This window comes from Alligator mississippiensis, chromosome 5 (assembly GCF_030867095.1).
Source record: "Alligator mississippiensis isolate rAllMis1 chromosome 5, rAllMis1, whole genome shotgun sequence".
In the NCBI taxonomy this organism is placed as follows: domain Eukaryota; kingdom Metazoa; phylum Chordata; order Crocodylia; family Alligatoridae; genus Alligator; species Alligator mississippiensis.
The window spans coordinates 120983924-121008240 of NC_081828.1; the positions used below are offsets into that span (position 1 = coordinate 120983924).

A 24317-nucleotide genomic window follows, 5' to 3' on the forward strand; every position below is an offset into this window, starting at 1 on the left:
GACCCCACTGCCCACACCCTTCCAAGTTGATACTGACCCATCCACTACGACTCTCTGGGTACGACTCTCTAGCCAATTTGCCACCCACTGGCCTGTGTAGTCATCCAAGTCACAGCCTCTTAACTTGTTCACCAGTATGGGGTGGGATACCATATCGAAGGCCTTCCTGAAGTCTAAGTGAACAACGTCAACCCCTACTCCTGCGTCCAGGCGTTTTGTAACCTGGTCATAAAAAGAGACTAGATTAGTCAGGCATGATCTACCTGCTATGAACCCGTGCTGGTTTCCCCGCAGCATAATTTGTCCTGCCGGGCTCTTGCAAATGTGAGCCTTGATAATTTTTCAAAGAGTTTGCCAAGGATGGAGGTGAGACTGACTGGCCTATAGTTGCCCGGGTCCTCCTTCCTCCCCTTCTTGAAAATGGGGACCACATTGGCCCTTTTCCAGTCCTCCGGGACCTGGCCCGTGCGCCATGAGCGTTCAAATATTCCCGCCAGTGTCTGTGCAATGACATCAGCCAGTGCCTTCAGTACCCTCGGATGGAGCTCATCCAGGCCTGCCGACTTAAAGGCATCCAGTTTCTCCAAGTGCCTCTGCACCATCTCAAGGTCTACGCTTGGTAGTCGCGCCCTGCTGCTGCCTCTCTACAATCCCAGTGAGAGACTTGTCTTGCCCCTCGCTTAGGAACACTGAGGCAAATAACTAATTGAGGAGTCCAACCTTGTCCCCCCTGTCCGTCACCAATTGCTTATGCCCATTTAGTAGAGGTCCTATTCTACCCTGGGCCTTCCTTTTACTCCCTATATATCTAAAAAAACAATTTTTTGTTATCCTTAACTTGGGATGCCATCCTCAGCTCCATGGTATCTTTGGCCTGTCTAACTGCCTCCCTACAAGCACGAGCAGAGGAGGTATACTCCTCTTTAGTAATCTCTCCCTGTTTCCACTTTTTATATGCCCCCCTTTTAGCCCATAGGCTGCTCTGGATTTCTCTGGTCAGCAAGGAAGCCTCTTGGCCCCTTTCCCCCTTTTTCCTTGCATCGGGATCGTCTCCCTCTGTGCCCGAAGGATCATTTCCTTAAGGCACAGCCACCCTTCCTGGGCTCCCATCTCATCAAAACTCTTACTCTGTAGTGCATCCTTGACTAAACGCCTGAGTTCATTGAAATCAGCTTTCCTAAAGTCTAGCACTTTCACCCTACTAGTTACCTTATCCACTCGACGTCTTATGATGAATTCTATTATTTGGTGATCACTGTCCCCCAGGTGACCACCGATCTGTAGGTCTCCTACCATGTCATCCCCCGTTGCCAATACCAGGTCCAGTAAGGCATTCCCCCTACTGGGACCATGTACCTCCTGTGTCAAATGGAGGTCCTGTACACAGGATAGGAACCTGCGTGAATGGTGGGACTTTGCTGTCTGCGTCTCCCAGCAGATGTCTGGGTAGTTTAGGTCCCCCATGACTACTGCCTCCCTAGTTTTTATGGTCTCCGAGAGCTGCCTCAGGAGCCCCAAATCTAGTTCTTCCCCTTGGTGCGGGGGTCTGTAGCAGACCCCTACCACCAAATCCCTTTCTCCTTGACCTCCATGTAACCTAACCCACAATCCTTCTACTTTCTCCTCCTCCAATTCTGTTTTGATAAGGGTCGATGTATATCACTCATTGACATAGAGCGCAACCCCTCCCCCTCTCTTCCCCATTCTATCTTTTCTGTACAGCTTATAACCCTCAATGTGTACCGCCCAGTCATGGGAAGAATCCCACCAGGTTTCTGTTAGCCCTACTAAGTCGTAGGTGTTTTCTGCAAGCAGGAGTGCTAGTTCATCCTGCTTGCTCCCCATGCTCCTAGCATTAGTATATAGGCACTTGACCCCTGTGACTGGCGCCTTTGTTGCCCCCAGCTCTGATGCCCAAAGGGCCCCTTATTGCTTACCTGTGCTGTACTGCTGGCCGCCCCATGGATTGCAGGTTCCCGATGTTCTCCTTCTTCAGGCTCTGCTGTCCTTGTGGGTGCCACATGGTTTGGTGGTCCACGGCTTCCCCTGCCCTCATCTTCCCCTCCCCCCAACAAGCCTAGTTTAAAGCCCACCAGAGGAGATCCACCAACCTAGAAGAGAACACACGCTTACCTTTGGGGGACAGGTGAAGCCCATCCCAACTGAGCATGTCTCTCGTCGTGACGTGCGGGTCATTGTCAAGGAAGCCAAAGCCTGCCTCGAAACACCATTGCCGAAGCTGCCAGTTGGTCTCTCTAATGCAGTTCTTGTGTCGTCTTCCACGTCCACTCACTGGTAGGACAGAAGAAAATACCACCTGTGCACCTATCTCCCTCAGCACGCCGCCACTCTCTGACTTGTGACTTGTGATTTATGTCAGTTGAATATCTGGCCCTGTGTCTTAACAATAGTAAAACCTAGCAACAACAGGGTTAGGATACTCAACTTCTATTTTCTCCATTTCAGATGTGTATTCTGTTACAAAGTTTTAGATTCTGGGGGTGGGAATCATGCTCAGCTTTGATGCAAGTGTATGCACCTTCTTTCTTACCAATGGAATTATGTTTTCTACTATTAGGAACATACTTGTTGGTGGTCTATTTAAGTATCTTCTTTTTTTCTGTTTAATTCTGTTTTTTTCTGTATAATTCTGACTGAATTATATCAATGTAAATCCAGAATAGCTTAATTCATTTATGTGGCGTTACCTTAGATTTGCATCTGTGCAAATCTAGGCAGGATATGACTCAATGGGTAACATTGTCAAAGAACTCTTAGTGGCATGTAAGTCTCATTTTCAAATATACAGTGGGATGAAGATAGTGCTGGCTAACACTAATGTTAAGACAGACTGAAACTGAAAATATAACTCTTTAGTGTGATCTGAAAAGAGAAATTACACCTTTTTGGTATCAGTGCAAGAATGAATAAGGCTGGGTAGGGGAAAAAAGGCATGGTGTAACATGACAGGAAAAGCACACAAATATATGGAGTAGACAAGGGATTATAATGCACTTATTAAATCAGTTTTAAAAATATACTGTTGGAATCAAGCCTGACTGGAGAGTGGGTTTACCGTAATCAATTCTTGCCATCTCTAGTTTCCTGCTAGTACCTTCCTTTTGAATGTTTATTCTCCAGCGGTCTTCAGACTTTCATTTGAAAGTAAGACTCTGGGAGCATTTTTCAAATGACTTGCCAGTTGAATTCGATTTGTTCAGGAAATTATGCACTATAATATTTCAGTCTCCATTTAAAAAGATTATAATATCTGATTTTTTGTGTATGACTTCTCAAATAGTAGCAACAAAGCTTTCCTTTGCTGGCATTACAGATGGATCCAAAAATGAGTTGCTTGTTGGGAAATGTACTCCGTAGATGTAAAGAGAACCATATATTTGAATCAAATCAAATCTGTAGGATTACACGGTCAATATATTTTAGGCTGCTTAGTGCTGGTAAGTGACTGAAAATAACCACCCAGTTTATCAGTAGCAAATCCAAGGTAGAAGAAAATTATACATGAATCGGGCAGCCAAAAATATTTAAGTTCTAGTTGTGACTATGGAATCTGAGCACTCATCACTTTCCATTTTCCATCTGTTGGTCTAGATTATAACTTTACATCATTCCTGGAATTGAGGGGTGACAGTAAGCTATATGTCATCATGAGCAGAAAATGGAAGGACTTGTGTATTTTGGTAAAGTGCGAAAGTTGTTCACTGCTGGTCTATACTAGTAGCAGATTATTTTCATCTCCATGCTGCCTCTCCTCTGCTGGCCAGCACACAGTGGAGATGAATTCAAGGTCCTGCCCATTTTGTGCCTCTGCCCACTTACTCCTAACAGTGTTTAGAAATGTGGCTTTGGGTAAATTTGCTATCCCAAATGCTGACTCCTACAATGTGAATAGTTTGTGTGGAAGAATAAAAAGATTATCTTAATTCCTCTTATTCTTATTCTTAGTGACATTATGCTTGTATAACAAAACTTTATACCTTTTCTGCAGGTTTCTTCATCTTATAGAGAATATATATCTCAAATTGTACTGTAATACCTAGGTGGCTAAGTAGACAGTCTTGCTATTTGTGCAGATATATTCATGAGTGCTGTCAGTGCAGACTGTTTATTTCTTCCATTAAGGATAAAGATAGTTTACTTCTAAAGTTTGTTTGATGGAAATTCTGAATGGCAATTAAAATCACAGATAGTGGGAGCTTTCCATCATGCGTGTGGGCTTTTTATCTTTATCATGTCAGAACTCAATGATGCTACTATGGAAAACAATATGAAATGAAGAAATAAAAAGTCACAATCAAAACCTGAAGTCACTGTATGTCATATTGAATTATTAAGCAATCTAATTTTAAAACTTCACAAATACCATCAAAACTGAAACATCCTCATTTCACCTGCAAAAATCAGATAATGGATATGAAAGAGACCCAGCGATATATACTTTGAGTTGTTTCAGTTTTAATTATAATCTGATATATATGTTCTTTGTAAGTTCAAGGTACCCGCAGATAAGGTATAAAGCTTTGTTAGATGGGCATAATTTTACTAAGAAATAATGAAAGAAATCTGATAGTTGAAGTGCAACTTTGTAGAGAAAAGCACTATGAAGTCAGTCCTGTAGTGAATAGGTAAAATTCCCATTGAAGTCTCATTGCCTTTAGAGTTGGATAAATTATTTTACTAATAACCAGTAATTTACATTATGCAGCCAGTAAATCACTAATGATCCACAAAGGATTTGATGTTGGTCCTCAAGTGCCAGATTTAATCAAATGATGATACCAGCTCTCTTCCTCATTTCCTTACATAATTTAAAAACAGCAACTATGTTTCTGTTCAAAACATTTGTAAAAACAAAATATATTTCTAGACTGAAATGATGTATGCAAAGTTTAAATCCCTGGAGGACAATGGGTTTATAATGAAATTTCAGATACAGTCATAATGATAGGTGCAATCCTGTAGAGTGCTGAGCACTCCTGTGGGATACTTACAGCACTTTACTGCCAGTGACTTATAACAGCACAAATGCACACCTGTACTATCTGTTTGGAAATGAACCTTTATATCTCTTTAATTTCACTGGTAATGCTGAGTATCCTGAGAGCAGATGGTATAGTTAATCATGCTTATTTCAAGCCCTGTGCAGCACTGAAAATATAAGGGCAAACACTGTACAAATAAATGTTGGTGACAAGAGCTAAGCATATTTAGTGTCAGATGAATGAGCTTAAGAATAGACCTTTTTTAAATGGTCAGAAGTAGGCCATGTAGCAACATGAATGTCTTGTCTGCTGAGCAAGAAATTGCATAGATTTACTGAGTGGAGATAAATGTGCCAAGCAGACCTGCAGTGGTTCCAAAAATGCACACAGCTGAGTGGTGCTATATTTGGTATACAACAGCAGCTAAACACAATGCACACAACACGATGGGGTTTGAGTACTAACTGCATTCATCCTTGATCAGTAATCTGCAGTACAGAAATCCAAGGAGTCTGTGGAACAAGGCAGAAGTGACTAGAAGGAACACAAATCCAGGGACTTCCGTTGTTCCAGGTCACTAGCTCTATTCCTTTAATGATACGATGAAGATCGTGTCAGTTTTATGGACTGTAACAAACATGACAGGTCGTTCTCTGCATTTCCACAATATATCTCACTTATAAATTAATGCCATAATGTCAAGACACTAATTAAATACGATTCTCATATCTGTTGATTACTCCAGCATATTAATTATGATAACCAGGTTACTGAATCAATAAATGATGCATGTGAACAGTTTTGCTCGGGAGAGGGGCAGGGGGTAAATAGCAGTAAAAGTTCAATAAAGCCTCTGGTTGTTAGAAAATGTTGCTGTACCCCAGTGTAGTTTTGGTGGTCCATTAAGCTTGAACGTGAGATACAGTTTAATTTTAGTGCGCCTAAATTAAAGGTCCTTGTTGTACAACAACAGAATACATAATGTGGTTGCAAGAAATTGCTCAAGTTTTATATATCCCATGAAGAAAAGCTATGCTTTAAGAGAAATATTTCCTTGCTCTCTTATGTACCTATATTTGATCTTTGGTCCAGGGTATTGTAGCTGACTGTTATACATGTAGAACTGGGGTGTCAAACTCCCTTGGCCCCTGGGCCAGATCTGGACTGCAAGGTGCCTTTCTGGCAGGGTCCAGAACGGCCTCCAGACCCACCAGTGTCAGAGAGCCCGAGGGGTTAGTGCATCTGTTGCTTGCCCTCCACGTACTGTAGGGGGCTCCATGGCTAGGGAAAGACATTACACATAAATCGGTTTAAGTGATAAGAAACTGGTTTAAACCTGTAGCAGAACAGACATTAAGTGCACATGAACCATTTTGAAAATGGCCAAAACCAGTCTGAGATAAATCTGGTTCAGTGTGAGATTTAACTCAGCAAATAGGCAGAGCCCTTTTCTCCCCAGCACCACCTGGGGTGACAAGGAACAATGGTAATAAGCTGATGGAGAATAGGTTTAGGTTGGAGATCGGAAGGCAATATTTTACAGTTAGGGTGGCCAAAATCTGGAACCAACTTCCCAGGGAAGTGGTCCTTGCCCCTACCTTGGGCAAATTCAAGAGGAGGTTGGATGATCACCTGTCTGGGGTCTTGTGAACCCAGCATTCATTCCTGCCTGTGGCAGGGGGTCAGGCTAGATGATCTGTTCAGGTCCCTCCTGACCCTAGCTATTATGAAACTATGAAACTGATTTGGCTCAAAAAGTTTTATGCAGTGTTTGCCCCAAACCCCTTCTTGGTTTAAGTTAAACCAAAGTCCTCCAGCATCCCAGCATGCTCTCTGGGCTAGGGTCTCTGCTCCAGCTCAGCAGGGCTGGCCCCACCCCTCTGGTCTCTAGCCCAAGCAAGGACCGGCCCTAACGGAGACACCAGCTGGCAAGTCCCCGATTAAGGCAAAGTGGGCAGGGCGGGGGTTAATTCTTCCCTCCTTCCCTTCCCCCCCTACGGGAGCCAGGGCCTTCCTGTTTGCCAGGAAGCAGAGGAGAGGGGACTGCAGCGGTGCTCCCTGGGGCTGGCAGACCCTGGCTGCAGGGCATAAGGAACGGATGGAAGAATCAACCCTTTTCCCTGCCACCTTCACCTTAACAGGGCCATGCTGGGGCTCTGTTCCGTACTGGGGGGGAACTGTTCCCCCTCCTCCTCCTCCCTGGGGTGGGGTGCTCTGTGCGGCACTGGAGGGGGAATCCTGCTCCTGTTCCTCCTCCTTCCTCCCTCTGGAGTGGGGAGGGGGACTCTGCGAGGCTGCCCAGCCCCTGGAGGGGGACTCTTCCCCTGCTTCTCCCCCACCACAGGGCAGGGAGCGGGCCTCAATGCCAGGCTGCCTGGCCCTAGAGGAGGGCTCTTCCCCCTGCTCCTCTCCCTCTCCCCCACTGCCGCAGGGCAGGAGGGGGGGCTCTGTTGAGTTCTGGGGGTGCGGTGGCTCTTCCTCCTCTTCCTCCACCTGCTGCTGTCACAGGGCGGGGTGGGGGGCTCTGTGATGTGAGGCTGCCCGGCCCCAGAGGGGGACTCTTGCCCCCCGCTTGCTCCTCCCCCTGCGGGGCAGGGAGGTGGCTCTGTTTAGTGCTGGGGGGTACTCTTCTCCCTCCCCCTCCTCCCCCCACCAGCCTAGCCCGGATCAGCTGGGGCGTGGGGAGCAGCTGTAACAGAGCTGCGGCTGCTGGGGTGACCCCACCCCTGTGGCCTGAATTGGCCTCAGTCAGCCCAGGCCAAGGCAACCACATGATCTGGCGAGGCTGGGCCATGAGGGTGTGGCCACCCCCAGCAGCTGTGGCTCAATGACAGGGACGTTGAGCCTTCTCAGCAAGTGCAGCCTGGCCTGGCCCAGTGTGCTGCTGGTGACTGCTAGCTGGGCTGGCTTGGAGGTGCTGTGGGGCTGCAGCCAGCCTCCGTGGTTCACGGCTGCTGGGCTCTGGGCCTGCCAGCACCTCCGAGCCGGCCCAGCTAGCCTGCTGCCTGGCCAGCCACCAGCCGTACGTGGCCCCCGGACGGCTCCCACCTGGGCATCTTCCGCCTTCCACGGCATCTGGGAGCTTGAGCTGGAGCTCCATGCACGGGGCAGAAGCTTCCCGGCCCCCCACCCAGAGCCGCATGGCGTGACAGCGGCAGCTGCAAATGCGGGGGGCAAAACAGCCCCCCACCCTGGCCAGCTTGCAGCTGCTTGTTAGGCTGTAGCTCTGGGTGGTGCACAGGGCAGGGACACTGTGGTGGTGGCTGCCGGGCTTGGAGCCTGTTGCCACTTCTGAGCTGGCCCGGGAAGCCCACTCTGCAGCCAACCCCTACCTAGTGGGGCCAGACGCTGGCTGGCAGGGCCCCTTGTGGGGGACAGGGACCAGGGTTATTCCCCCTCCCTCCGGCATCTGGTGGAGGGGACAGGATGGGGCTTATTTCGTCACTCAGCAGCAGGGGCGGCAGTTGGGGTGAGCAGACCTGGCTGCAGTCCCCGACGAGCAATGGGGCTAGAGGTGAGAATAACCCCCTCCCTGGCCGCCTGTGCCTCAGGGGCTGCACTGGCCCACCGCTGCAGCAGCAAGCGGGGAGTGCCTGGCATACCCGGCTCAGGTCCCTGCCGGTAGGACAGGGAGGGGGGAATTAAATCCCTCTCTGGCCAGTTCAGCCCAGACTGGCCTCATGCCCATCCCCCCAGCTTCCATGCAGCTGAGGGCGTGCTCTAGCGCCCCCGGCTTCTGGCCTGAGCAACTGCACGTATGTGCCTGCATGTTTATGCTGTTACAAACTGGTTCAGCCTAGCCAGGTTAGACTAACCTGCAAAGTTGGAATCAATTCATGCTCTGGCTTTTTGAATGTCTGTTCCTAGCCCATATGCCAGAATTCAGCATTGGGCTTTGTCCCCTTTCACCTCAGCCCTAAATTTCATGCAGGAGTCCTGTGGGCTGGATGATACGGCTCTGTGGGCCATATATTTGACATCCCTGGTGTGTAGATGTTCTTTCCCTGAAATGTGCAATATTTTTGAAAATGCAGTCGTATAATCCTTATAATACTGGTGGGGGAGGTATTTGATTTAGCTTTTTTTTTTTCTGTTAGTAGCTGAATTACTTTTGTCTTGGTTCTAGCGTTCTGTTCATTTCTTCGTAGTTTTTTTTTTTGTCCTCAGATTCCTAAGACCAAGTGGCATGTATTTTTATACCTTAAGGGGTTTCTTTTGTTTCCTTAGTATCTGATAACTTGTTTTCTTCAGTGTCAATGTCATTGTTGGCACTGGTACTGATGTCCTGGTTTCTGTCATTGAAGTGGTACCATTTACCAACTCAACTCAGAAGTGTTACTCTAAAATGAATCAATTAATTAATTAATTAAAATAAAAAGAAGGAGCAGCAGCTTATTTCTTAGGTATTGTTACAGAGTCAGTCTCTGGAAGACACCTGAGATGTGAGTTTTTGAAAGCCATCTTCTGAAAGCCATCTCTTAGTAGAGTTGAGGAACATTTACTATAATTTGAATTCCAGACTCTCCTGTGCTGTGTATCTGCAGCTCCCAGGAAGCTCAGTAGTTGTTGCAGGTCAAGAAGCCCTCCAGTACTGTGCGTCATAAATTAGCTATAAACTGAAGAAAGCTTCTAAGTCTTGGCCCAAAGCCATTTCTAAGTTCAGGAAAATACCTGGAGGTAACACCAGGGATACATTTCTCCCATAGTGAACGTGGTCCTTTTGCAAAATGAGCTGAGTTTCTTTCTGAAGTGTAGCTTATGGTGAAACTTCTAGGTCTGGCAAAGTAGGCCAAAGTTTAAAGCATCATCCCAGAGTTTGGATTCAGATACAGGGTTGATACTACAGGTCCTCCTCGCTTAACGACCGAGTTGTAGGAACGGAACTCGGTCGTTAAGCGAATTGGTCGATAAGCGAGGAGCCGGGCTGCGAGCGCAGCAGCTGTCCGCCCCGCGGTGCTGAACCTGCGGTGCGCCGTTTCCACAATACAGGTACTCCTCACTTAACGACCTCCTGCTTGGAGTACCGACTGCTCGGAGAGCTGGTCATAAGTCCGCGCGGTCATTAAATAGGTAGGTCGTTAAGTGAGGAGTACCTGTACAGTGCACTGCCCACATGGGACCGCACTCCTTGAGATACCATATTTGGATAACATACTTAATCTACAGCATGGTCTATCTAGGTAGGTGCTGAAAATACAGGATAATCTCTATACCCTTGCTGATAATCCATATCTTGAAAAAACAAAAACAAAATTTGTGACTCTACGTTCTGTTCATAAATATGCCATTGATCATTGGCATGACCTCAAGTCCTTCATCCCTCTGTGCTTCTGTTCCCCCTCCTTTCCCCCTTACCTTCCCGTTATTATTTCCATGTTAAGTTGTACATTCAGTGGGGAGGGAGCAGGGCCATCTCTGTGTTTGCATGCTTTCTAGTAAAAGTATTTTCTGTTTTAGTTAGGGTCTTTGAGTTTTGCTATACTACAAATAATAACTATCATTAATAGCAGTTTTACATGAGCTACTGCTGAAAGCTTGCACCCTGCTATATTTGCCTGTGGAACGGCCACACTTAAGCAGCTTCCAACCTGGTATTTGTAAAGCAATTTTATCTTTAATATAGAGGACACTATATAAAATCAGCCTCTATTATCTTTTCATAAAGAATTTCTCTCACTGAATCATATGTTCAGAATTGCTGACTATCTCTTTTAAAGCCACCCAAATAATAGTGTTACATGGTTTTATACCTAATACATATCATTACTTTTTATCAAGCAAGATTTTGTTCAGAGCTTTAAAAATAATGTGAGCTGTTGGCATTATGCCAATCAGTTAATTACCTGCTGGTTACCTAAAGCACCTGGGGCTTTGGTTCGTACTGATGTAAGTTATTAACTTGCTGGTAAAGGATCAGTACCTCATAAATGCTTTTCTAAATAATTTTACAGCACTGCTGAAGTGATAAGAATGAATATGTGGGGGAGCACTTTAATTTCCAGCTATGCAAGGTAACTATTTTAATTTGAGAGATTGCATAGTTGTGGCCCTGTGTGAGCAGTATGCAGGAGTCGAGAATTCTTATTTAGATATCTTCATTAGAGTCAAAATAGTACATATGCATGTACCATAGTAAGTGAGGGTTTACTTTAATTTTTCCTGGCTCCCCTTTATTTTGCTTTACTTTTTACATACTTGCTTATTATTTATTTTAAAAAAAAGCCATTTGGTTGTGAAGTCATGCATCTCCATTGAAGCTATGCCTATCTACAGCATCTGAACATCCAGCCCGATTAAAAATAAACCAGTGGCTAAACATAGACTCTCTTCTCTGGCTGTAGGTAACAGAACTTCTTTGAATGCTAACACATTAACTCATGTAAACCATGGGAAAACAGATGGGCATTTTAACATCCCCAAAAAGCTAACAGACTTGGACTCTGTTGGACTGAACAGAGAAGTAGGTTCCAAATGCAAAGGCTATTTGCTAAGAATGCCCTGCCTGCAGTTCTCTTGTGCCTATAGTTAGAAAAAATGTCTCAGCTAACTTATTGCTGTGGTTTTTCCTTGGGAGAAAAGCAATTTCTCAGTTAGCCAGGTTTCACACATTACTGGATGTATAGATTACAAAACGATTATACGCTCTGAAACTAGCGGATGGCTAGCATAGCTCATAGAGCATGGTGCTCACAGTGCTATGTACTTCCCCTGCAAGGAATACTACCGGGTGAATGGGCTGCTAAATTCTGCCTTAGTTGAAACTTCAAAATGCTCTTTACAAATTATCTCCACATAAAAGGGAATTACAGGAATCCTCTCGTAAACTAAAAAGGGTCTGGGCAACTTGATCTGAAAGAAACAATGTATCTTTCCAGCCAAGCATGGTTAGGGCTGAAAAATGTGTTTTTTACCATTGCCATTATATAAATCATTCAAAATTAGGTGAATACCTAATAACACTCTGAAGTTGCAACCCAATGTCACAAATAGCAGGTGAATTCCTTCACTTGAGCTTTCTCTGTTCTTCTGAGTTGGTTTCCCAAACTAATTAGAACTACTTGTCTTGTAAGGCTCAAGTCTTCTGGGACCAATAGAAGTTAAGGGAGAACAAAAGGGAAATAGAGAAGGAAAAACAGGAGCTAGGGATTGGAAGAGCCTTGGACTGGCTTGATCAAAAAAATGAGAAAGTAATTCAGGGGCTGGTGGGAATTGCAACAGCCTGAGCAAGTAGCAAAGAAAGAGAAATTGCAACAGCCTGAGCAAGTAGCTAAGAAAGAGAAATTAGGATGAGGGTCCAATAGAAGGAGACTGGAACAAGGAGTTAACACAGGAGAAGGCAGGGTCACAGAAGAGGAGTCCATAAAGGAAGCCTGTGACTAGTTGAGTGTGGAGACTGGTAGTGGTATGAGGCAAAGAGGATGGACTCTAGGGCCCCAGCACATGTTCACTTAATTGTGATGGGATCTGTTTCTTGATCCCACCAATTGCATCTCCTACCATGCCACACGTGTATGACAGGATGTGCAATTCAGAGATCTGATCCTAGTCACACCATTACTACTTGCCATTCTAAGGGTAGCCCAGGTTATGCTTCCCCTGCACCAGCAAGTAGAAAGCTGGGTGCCTGGTGAATCATTGCAGTCCCAGAATGAATTTGAGAATCTGGTGCAGTTCCAGTGCTGGTACTGCAGTCACCTGATTGTCAGTCTCAGTTCTGGGCCCACATCAGGGCCGGTTTGAAACTCTGGTGGGATCTCAAGGCTGGAACCAGCAATCAGCTGATTGTCAGTCTCAGCCCCTGAACCACACTGGAACCAGTTTGAGACTCCAGCGCAGTCCTTGGGGCTGAGACCTACAATCAGCTGATTGTTGGTCCCAGCCCTGGGGCCTCACTGAACCCACCCTTAGAGCCCTGCCATGCAGTTAGCATCGGGCTGCATGACTTAGCATCGGGCTGCATGGCAGGGACCCATCCACAGTTTAAGGTGTGATGGAAACCAGCCACCAAGTTATTAGGCATATTTTGTGGAATAATTTTCTGGCCTGTTTCCCATTTTATCATGCCATTAAGTGCCTGAACATGTGGCCGAGTTGCTATTTAAGACGCGATTAACTGGTTAATTGCATCTGAACAACATCTTAAATGTTATATGTGCCAGGGGTCTGAGACTGTTAAGGGTAAAGAGACTGGGATTAACAACTGGGAGAGAGTAAAAGGCAGGATTAAGACAGAGCCAGGTTACAGGGGAAACACAGCAGTCAAGGTCTCTGGTCCAGTGAAGCACATTTACCTCCAGAATTTTGAATGAAACCCAATGTAGGTGAATTGTGAAACCTTCTAGCAAAGTATGCATCTTGTCCACCCTCCTCCCCCTGCCTTTACTTGCAAGTGACTGGTACACACAGATGACGATAATCTAATATTGTTACCAATTATTCCATTAACTCAAGTAGCAGTGACCTGTGCTATTGTTTCCTACTCTGCTAACGACTCATGGGGGCCAGTTGGATTCCATATGATGGAATTTTTTTCCCCAAATAACTAGGGCCCCCTAGACATGCAACTACAGGCAGTCCGCAACTTAAGAAGTTTCGAATTACAATGAATGTCACTTACAACATTTATAAATTGACACCCTGTTTCGACTACCTGACGTCAATTTTGATTTTATGATGCTTGATCTGATTCCATGCCATGCCAGCAAACAAGTTCGCTGCATCACCCATCTCCCTGGAGACCATCTGTCTAAACTTCCTTGGACACTTTCTTTAAGAAAGCAGACAAGACTCCAGAAAAACCTGCAGCCAAGACTCCTGAGAAGACTGTAGCTAAGAGCCCTTCAAAAAGTCCAGCAAAGTCACGTAAAAAAAGTCCTTCCAAATCAATATCATTGCTATTTATAATATAAATACCTTAATGTAGCTATATTACTCACCTATAATTGATTGAGTACAAATAACCAATTCTGGATTATTTTTTATGAAAATAGGGTATTGGGCCTTGATTCAGGAACCAATCCCCCATTTCTAACATTGTTCCTATGGGAAAATCAGTTCCGAGTTATGACATTTCAACTTAAGATGAACCAATTGTGTCGTAAGTCTGAGGACTGCCTGTATTTTAAAAGACCTTTTAGTTTGCACAGTGTGAAGTTGTAAAGTTTCCAAATGGCTTCTCTGCCAGGTAGGAATATTTGGGGGGGGAAGACACTTAGGGTGTCTTACACCATTTTTCCTGATTCTGCAGATACTAGTGATCTGGGAGAGATTGGATTCCCACTCTGGAGGCAAATGTGTCTATGTGGATAGCTGTGGGCATGCTCCTTTGCTTCTAAATTAACATTTCTTGTCCAGTAATACCTAGAAGCCACAGTTGAGCAGGAGACAGAATTGTGGCCAATTGTGTACCACAGTAGACAGGCAATTAGTAAGAAGCAGTCACCAATTAAAGTTTATAGTCCAACTTGATAGAACAGATGAAGGGTGAGAGGAGGTACAAAGGCTCGGAAAAATTAAGAGATTTGCCCCCAGATGTCACAGGAATTTAGTGACTAAACCAGGGATAAAACTCAGGTTTCCTGAGTCCCGTTCCAGTGTCCTATCCATATTTTTTTCTAAGAGATGCTGTTGCTGACAAAGGAATAATGTTATTGTGCAGTAGCAATTGCAGAAAAAAAAGTCAGAAAGAAGATAGGAAAACTGTATTCTCACAGGGACCTCCATGGAGTTGGCAGGTGCTGACACATCAGAAATCAGTGGATATCTTGTTATACCAGGGGTACCTTACAGATTTCCCACTTCAGAAATGGTTTTTCAGAGTCCCTAACTGTCAGCTGCCTTATTCCAGATATATTAGATTGGAGTCTCTTCTCACTTCTGGGTTTGGAGACAAAGGTCTAATCTACTTCCTGTAGCCTATATAATGCTGCTAACTAGCTGGAATGCTAGTATAAAATAGCCATTTGCATGTTAAAGTCATTGTGAGTGGACTGTGTGCCTAGCAGATTAGAGTACATTTCACTCTGATAATAGTTAAGTTAAAAATAAACTCTGGGGTAAAAATGTGCTTGTTAGTGTTATTTAAACCATTTAAGTTTTTAATATGAAATATCTCCTAAGACAGTTCGGTGTTAGGGTGGCATCAACATTTGATTGTGGTTTTAAATCTTATGGACCAGGCTAGCTCAAGATGTAATACCTATATATAACCCATTTATTTTACTTCACTTAACCAAGCAGTATGTAGAGCAGGCTGTTGTCTTGGTTTAGCTTCATACCAAGTGGTAACTTGTGAGATGTAAGAAAAAAAATGAAACAAAGAAAAAACCAGGACAGGTTCAGACAACAGTGCTTTTTATAGCTTATTCCATTTTGTGCCCAAGTCATTGTGTAGGTTCTGTTACTTAAGATCCTGACAACATGGGAATGTTCTTATGTTTTAGGTGTGAATGTAAATCAAATTTAAACAAGTACAGATCCATGTGGACACTTTTAGTTTAGTTTTAAAATGATTTTTTGTTCAACTAAAGTTGACTGGGAAGAAGCTAAACTGAAATAAACCATTCCTCCGTTGAAGTTAGTGTTTGTTTGGGGATGTGCATTAGCTTCAGTTTGTATTTAGACAGTGCCTAAGAAAGGAAGAGAGACAAAGAATGATTTTTATGGTTGAAATAAAGAGCTGGAAACTAGAAGATATCTAGATCTTATTTGCTGCAAACATGAAGTATGACTCTGGGCAAATGGAATAACCTGTATACTTGTGTCTCCTTATCCCACATAATTGGGATAAATGCTCCTCACAGTACTTCCTATTGTAAGGCTTATTGTAAAGTCCCCTAACATCATTGTGATCTGTGCCACAGACATGTCACTATGTGAACAAATACATTTTGTTTACAGTGGCAGTTCCTTGACATTTCATTTATTTACTTGCAGCTGTCTTGAGAGCATGTGCCGATGGAGGTGCTAATCGTTTGTATCAGATCACAAAAGGAAATCAGGACAGGTATGATGATGATAATTTTATACCATACCTTTAATTTCAGGAGAATTCATTGATGGGCTGATTGGTACTGTAATCTGTCTTTTTTTTTACCGGTATATGTGTGTGTATGTATATAATATTTAAATTTCATTAACACTCCATGAATTTTAATTTAGAATGCAAAGAAACAGCTTTGTGTTCAGGAAAGGGGGTCCCCTGCCCCCCCCCCAAAAATAGTATTTTAATAGACTAGTGATAACACAGTTGAAATGAATGAATACTAAACGCCTTAAAATACATCATTGGCTGTTCTGGAGGTGACATTTACACCACTATGAAGGAGAGACCAATATCATTTACTTTTCTGTAATTACTTATGAGTTATGAGTTCTTTCCTCTCGAGGCATGATTGATATATCCCCTTAACAAGTCATTATGTTCTTTTGCTATCTTCTACTCCAGTCTTCAAGTGGTGAAACACAACTGACAAGCTTATGATATGAGGGAAAAATGCGATGAGGGGGTTACAGTCAAGGGAGACTGTATTTGAGCAAATGATTTGTTTTTCCGTGATAACCCCTGTAAGTGATATACTGTGTTCTTATATGCAATACAGGTAAGGAATCACTAGTGTCATCTGCATGCCATCTCATTTAATTAATGAAGATCAATATAGGGGTTATGTAAATGTGTTTTTGTAGAAGTGGTAATACATAGCAAAATATCTTTTGCCCATTGTATTTAATGATTTATTAAATCTGTGTTCTAGTATAACTTTCAGATGCATGAATCAACCTTTTTCATTTGTAATAATAGCTGCTTGACATATTTTTCTTCATACTTCATACATTCAGCAGAATTGAGTCTATGATACAGTAAAGCCCAGCCCCAGGAGGTATGTAGTAGAGGAAATCCTGTAGTAACTCAAGGAGGATTGGATGTTGCTTCCTCTTCCTTCTTCCTGGCAAATCACTCAGAGAAACCTAAACTCTGTAAGAAACTGTGTTGCTCTCCCTTCCAAGTCAGTTCAAGGGTCACTGCATCCAGAATAGGAAAAAAAGGAGCTGAGATGCGAATGTAAGCCTAAGAGCCTCCCTAGACATTGATTGCTATTTCAAATCTGTGTTTTGTGAAGGAAGTTGTAAAGGAAATTACATCAAAATACCATTGGATTTGAAAGTAAAGTCATGAAAAACACAATTCAATGTAGAGTTTTAAACATTTAACAAAATATGTTTTTCTTTTAAAGTATATTAGAATTGATTAAGAACCTTTTGGTACTATGCTCAAACCCCAGGCCACGGGCCAGACACAGCCCACGGAGTTGTCATCTGGCCTAGGAATCTGGGAATTTGGCAGTGCGGGAGCAGCAGCAGCAGTAATTACCTCTCCCCTACTGCCAGATTTCCAGACCTACGGGGAGCCCAGCAGGCCAGATAATGTGACCGTGCATGCTAGATCAGGCATGTAGGTTTGGGCCAAGGCGATGCACAAGACCCAATCCAGGCATGTGACCCAATCCTGGCAAACAGGGTCAGGGCAAGCAGAGTGTGAGGCCTGGAGCTGGGGCAGCATGAGGCCCAATGCCATGCACCAACCTTGTAAGGCATCTGAACCATGGACTGGTCCCATAGCACTCATTGAGCTTCCGGGGCCCAAAGGCTAAGCACTAGTGTTTTGGTATATTTTGATTGATTTGGTCAAAGCTTCACAAATGTTTAAGTATAATTGAAGCCAATCAGGTAGTAAAACTAGATCTAAAGACAGTAAAAAAGAGAAAGGCCTAACTAGCTGGTAGGTTGAGGAACTGTGTGCTGCCTACTTGTGTTTAACTGAGGGATGTAGTTGGGGGAAATCGCAGCTAAACTTGTCCTTGCCTATATGGGGCACATAGTGCCATGAATTGCCAGGAACTGATGAATGCAAAAGTTGAGATGGGGACCAGCCACTATCTTGTCATGCAAGAATCAGAATGCCTCCATGCTTGTTGTTTTTTCTTTTCCCTTGTCTCTTCTTACAGAGACAGACACAGTCTGGCCTTTAATACAACTTGAAACCTGTTTGACTCCATTCAGGCAGTTTCCTTTGATCAAAATGTTTTGCAGAGAGACACGAAAGATCTGTGAAATTTAGGCAATGATGTTTAGCACTCTCATCTTACTTTTTTCCATAAACCGTTCATCTCTCTACCACTCACCTTTCTTTCAGTTAATATTAATGTAAGTCAGAATAAATAGCCAATTATACCTTGACTGAATAGTTTTATCCAGTCTTCACACACTTGGCCCTTGGAGTAGGTTTGTTTGAGGGGAAGTATCTATATTATGCCATCAAAGCCATATTGAAAAGTAATTCCTGTAGGATTTGGTATTTATCTTTAAAGAAACTAATTCTGTTGGAAAGAATATTCATTTACTTTTCTAAAGTAATATTTCTCTAAATTCACTGCCCAGAATTATTAAAGAGCTGTCTGCTCAGAGACTACTGACATGTTAATTATTTTTTTAATGCATAGTTCTCTATTTTAAAATTCTATTTCATTAATTCAGAGCCTTCGTAGCTAATTGTAGTGAATCACCACTGAAAGGCCCCAGTGGATTAATTTTAGACTAATTGCTGTATTTAAGGGATACTAATAAATTTGAGATTTTAGGTCTGATTCTTATTTATACAAATGTTACCAAGCACTGCCTTGGCAGTGTAAGGGAGCTGTAGGTGACAGCCAAATACAACAAGGTAACAAAAACTTGGGATAAATGGGAATCAGGGGCCTTTATGTTTAGCCATTTAGTAAAGTACAGGCTGTGCCTCATGAGGAGGGTGTTTTCTGGAAATGAAGTAATTGCAGACGTTTACACAGGGTGCATCTCACCTATGTCCTTTCCCACCTCATAGCAACTCCTGCTGCAAATTGTATTGAGAGAGTCAAGGGTTGAGTCTAGGGTCAGCCTGCTCCTTGCCCCTTTGTCCCTTGCCTGCTTACAAGTTGATTGATCACGTGTTAATTTCCTCAAAGTGCATTTTCTCTCCCACTTTCCCTTCACACACAAAGCTTATGCCTCAATTTTCAATCCAGGTAAACCCTATGGCCACAAGGGAGCTCATGTCCCTGTATTCCAGAGAAAGGGTGTCAAACTCATAAGGTCTAGTGGACTGGATGATGGGTGCAGAGCCAGACCACAGGATGGATTGGGCCCACAAACCAGTTACACATGCTAGATTCAGTGCATAAAGCTGATCCAGTGCAGGCACCACGACCACCTGGACTGGCCCCATGTGCTATGTGCTGCACATGTGCCAGAACCAGCACTGTGCACTTTATGTAGCATGCGCTGTAACTGGCCCTGTGCACCACCATGTGGAGGTTTAGTCCAAAACCCACAGACAGCACAGCAGGCCAAATGATAAGGCTCTGTGGGCTGGATTCAGCCCACGGGCTATATGACAGGAGAGTAGTAGGGTGCTACTATGCTGAGTCACCCACCTCACTGTGCCTGGCCCAAAACCACGCTTTGGGAGTGTCCCCTGAGGCACCTACATCCAGCTGCCACCCTTTCTGGAGACCTCTTACAATGCTGCCTTCACCCAGGCACTGGTCTCTGTTAGGGCTCTGTGCAGCCCAACCCAGCCAGCCTTGGGGGTGCTTTGCCCACAGGAAGTGTTTCTGAGTTCTCCTTACAGCCTGTAGCCTCCCAAGATTACTCTCAGGTAGGACTGAATTAATTAATAAAAAGCTGAGCACTGCTAGGAGTGAAACACATCTCTGACCCCTCTCCCCATAGGCATTCACAGCTAGGCACGCTGGGCCAAATAGCCTTTTATTGATCAGAGAGAGAGAGAATGGGGGTGGGTAGAGAACAAAGGAAGTTTAAGAGAATAGCAAATCACCTTGAGCAAAACAGAATAAATAGAGCCTTTCCCATGTAGGCTTGTGGCCCTTTTAACATGCGGCTAAAACTTAGCTCTAATTTAATAACCAGAATCCAGATTTCTACTCACAAAACTTCCAGAGAGCCTGTCTCTTATGGAGGCACATCTTTCTGTGTCGTTGTTTCCCAAAATGACTGCCTGTCCCCTTCCCAAAATGCCTTCTGCAGGACAAAGGAAGAGCAAGCTTCCCCTTCCCTTAGGAAATTTTTTCAGCCTAGTCACCTAGATGACCAGGTAACTGAAACCAGGCAGTGTGAAAAAAACAGAAGGGGATGGGCTGTCTCAGTATAGAGGTGAGGCACACTGAGGAGGATTTCTTCACAGGCTACATCTTTGACACCCCCTGCTCCACAGTACTACATAGACTAGGTCATAATCTAGCCCCAACTCATTAGTTTAAACCAGTGGTTCGCAACCTCGTTAGATGCAAGGCAGCCCTTGGAAAAAGCCAGCTCTTAGCGCTTATTGGTTTTGTGACTGGAAAAATAGTAGAGCAATTCTTCTGTTGTGGAGAACTCAAAGCCCATACATAACTGGTCAGAAATGTTTTAACACAGTGGATTTTTATTTGTAATCTAGGGTTGTCTTGTGAATCATATGCAAGTACTTTAACTGTGCTATTGAGTAACACCCTATGACACACTGAAAAGATCTCAAGGCATCCTGGTTGAGACTCACTGGCTTAAATATGTTGTATATGTGAATCTGGGCTAATTGATTTCTATTAGGGATTCACCAATAGAGGTTTTTGAACTGATACCAATGTGCAATTTTTAACAAGCCATATAGGCTGATACTGATCCGATATCTGATATGGAGCCCTGCAGCGTGGATAGCAGTGTCTGGCTGGTTAATCTGTTGTAGGTGAAGGGGTGGGGGGAGGGAAGGGGCATGGTGGAGGCAGATTGAGGCCCCTGTGGTGAGGGAGAGAGGGGGGCTGGAGCAGGGGCAGTGGCAGACGCTGCACAGCAGGGATGAGGTGCAGGATGGAGCTGTGAAAAGCTCATTCGGGGGCCATGGGGGGGCAGTTCCCACTGTTGTGCGCACCCCGGGAGGGCATAGGGGCCATGTGCCCCCAGATCTGCGTGTGGGGCAAGGGTGGGCTACCACTGTGGGCTGGTGCCAGGGTGGCACTGAGCTCTTCCCGGTGGGGGCTGGCCTGGACTGTGCTTGAGGCGGGCAGCAGCAGTGCTTGGAGGGGCTATGGGGGGCAGGGGGCTGCGGTCACCCCAAAATTTGCTGTAGCAGCCCGGTCCAGCTGCCTCCCCACCCCCACTCCCTCCCCCCACTGGGATGAGCTTGGTGCCGCCCCAGCCTGTGCCTGAAGCCTGCCCCTCCCCGTGCACAGATCTGGGGGCACACGCCCCCATGCCTCCTGGTGTGTGTGCAGCGGCAGGAGCCACCCCCACCTTCCCCAAACCCCAAGGCGATCCATTCACTGTTCCATCCTGTGCCCTGCCTTGGCTGTGCAGCACCTGCCTCAGCCCCACTCCTTCCCTCACTGTAGGGGCCTTGATCTGCACCTCTCACGCCCCTTCCCTTCCCTCACCCCTTCCCCCACAACAGACTTACCAGCCAGGCCCGGCTGCTCTCCATATTGCTGGGCTGCTCTGTGGCTGCGCACATGCATGGGGCATTTTTAGATTATCAGCTATATCAGCCAAAAAAAAGCTGATTGCTGATAATGTCAATTTGCTATCAGTGCTGATCCAATATTGGACTGATATATCAGTGGACCTCTAATTTCTAAATTGAAATTAAAAAACAACTAGAATTAATTTTATAAAGAGGCTTTAGAGGGTGTTATGTGTCAGTCAGAGATGGTTGGTAATTTCTTAATTTTAATTGTTTTTATTTAAAAATGGTGAATTTTGGATACATTGGTCCAATATAAAGAAAACTGGCTGTATCAGATATTGGCCTGATGGGGTCAGTAATTTGGCCAATAAATGGCTGTGCTGTGCACAGCCATAGTGCAGCATTCAGGTAGTGAGGAGCACAGCTGGCAGCATGGAGAGCTGCCTCCAGCTGGTAAGTCCAGTGTGGTGGAAGGGAAGGGAAGGGATATGGGAAGGGCAGATTAATGCCCCACCATGGTGAGGGAGGGGACAGGGGCAGTGGCAAGTGCTGCCCAAGTGGGACAGGGGCAGGGCTGGAGCCACAGCTCATGGGGGGGAGGCAGCTCCTGCCGCTACTTGCACCCCAGGAGATATGGTGGGGCATGAGTCCCCCAGATTTGGGTGGTGTTGGCTGCAGCCAGGACTGCACGGGGCTCTTTTCAGTGGGGGCTGGGCTCGGAGCAGGTGCTGGCAGTGCTGGGAGGATGCTGTATCCACTCCAGATTTTGCCGCACCTCCGCTCCCAGTAGCACCAGTGTCAGCTGCCTGGCACAACCCTGGCTCTTCCTGGCACGTGGGTGGAGGTGGGGCACTGAGCCAGGGCTGCACCTGGGGGCTGGCAGTGGCGGCGCTGGGGGTGGAGCGGCGGTGAAATTTGGGGTAGAAACAGCACTGCCAGTGTCTGTTCGGAGCCCAGCCCCCGCCAAGAAGAGCCCTGCACAGCCCCGCTACAGCCTGCCCCATCCCGCCCCATGCAGATCCGAGGGGCACATGCCCCTCCCATGTCCTCCTAGGGTGCAAGCAGCAGCAGGAGCTGCCTCCTCACCACCATAAGCCATGACTCTGTGCCCCCCATCCCCTGCCCTGCCTGGGCAGAGCCTGCCCCTGCCCCGTCCCTCACCACAGGGGTGTTGATCTGCCCCCTGACATGCTCCTTCCTTCCCGTGTCCCCTTCTACCACACCAGATTTACCAGCTGGAGGCAGCTGTATTGGAAATTGGGTCGGTATTGGCGGATATTCCTCCTTATATATAAGCTGTCGGTATCAGCCCCAAAAATCTCTATTGGTGCACCCTTGAATTTTGGTAATGAATAATTTATCAAATCTTTCAGCAACTAACTGCTGACAAATTTGAAAATTCAGCATTTCAGCTATAAAAGCGACAATTTTGGAATTATTTTTCAAAAATGTTTTCAGTCAGCTGTAATACACAACGAGGAGTTTCATTAAAAATGAGATATTCATCTTGCTTTATTGTGCCTGTTCACCTTATCTCTTTGTGTATTTCATTGAATTACAATGAAGCTGAAATATCTATTCTTCAGTTAAGTTGCTACTTTATCATTTCACTCCTAACAACTCCTTAACACTTTCTGATTAATTCTTAAGGCATTAATTTAACTTGCATGTGACTAGCATTCTGAGGGCAAAGGGCAGATGATGCATTAACAATGCTGTACTATTGATACTAGGAAAAAAACCAACAACCCTAAACATTAGTTTCTAAAATGGTGATAAATATTCGTGTGTTTTACTTGGATTTTACAAGCACTAAAACCTTTATGCCAAAATAAAGTAATTGATAGAAGAGGAAGTATGGTATCCTATGTGAAATGCTTTTTGCCTGGGACATGTGTTCAATTCCTGTTGGTGCCCCTGACTTCCTGTTTCTGTTTTGGTATAGATCTGAGTTCTACGAGCATTGTTAATTTTCAGTTTGAACTTAGCCTGTTGAATAGTCCCTCTTCCTTTTCCTTTTATTTTAGTTTTTTCACTCTGTTCTGTTCATTTGGGACATACTGCTCCATGCTGAGTCATGCTTTCTACATGGAAAATTCATGAGACAGACATAATAGGCTATAAGAAGCACAATTAATTATATGATTGTCCTCGGAGTCAAATTTCCAAGATAGTATATCTTTATATATCTTTATTTAATGTTAATCATAGCAGTATACTGGGCTGCATCAGTAGGAACATTGCCAGGAGATTGAGGGCAGTGATTATTCTGCTCTATTTGGCAGTGGTAAGGCCACATCTGGAGTACTGTGTCCAGTTTTGGGTACCCCACTACAGAAAAGATGTGGACAAATTGAAGAGATTCCAGAACAAGGCAAAATAAAAATGGTTAGAGGGCTGGGGCACATGACTTGTGAGGAGAGGCTGAGGGAACTGGGGTTATTTAGTCTGAAGAAGAGAAGACTGAGAGGGAATTTAATAATTGCCTGTAACTACCTGAAGAGTGGTTACAAAGAGGGTGGAGCTAGACTGTTATTAGTGGTGGCAGATAACAGAACAAGGAGCAGTGGTCTCAAGATGCAGCAAGGGAAGTTTAGGTTAGGTTGGGGTGGCTAATTATTTGGGCCCACAGGACACAAATGGAGTTTCGATGAGCTGTCGCAGGCTGGGTTGGCACCCTTCCCTCTTCCTCCTGCCACGCAAAAAAACACCAAAACTCCCTATGTGGTATGGCGCTGCAGGCGAGCAGCAGTGTTCAGGAGTAGGATGGGCCCTCTGCACCACTCCAAAAGGGGCCAAGCCTCACCTGCTCCCACCCAGGG

The 24317-nt window shown here is 45.0% G+C and overlaps 1 protein-coding gene across 7 annotated transcripts in view; it reads left to right on the forward strand.

The window, feature by feature from the left end:
* Positions 1–24317, forward strand: part of TPK1 (thiamin pyrophosphokinase 1) — a 535729-nt gene that overhangs the window by 202415 nt on the left and 308997 nt on the right. For 6 of the 7 annotated variants that reach the window (XM_059728640.1, XM_059728636.1, XM_059728639.1 and 3 more), the window contains one exon: positions 15939–16008. In XM_059728640.1, the coding sequence (XP_059584623.1) occupies positions 15939–16008 (70 nt within the window). Of the gene's footprint in view, positions 1–15938; positions 16009–16449; positions 16604–24317 lie in introns of those variants that run through there. The other variant, XM_059728638.1, reaches the window with a different exon arrangement.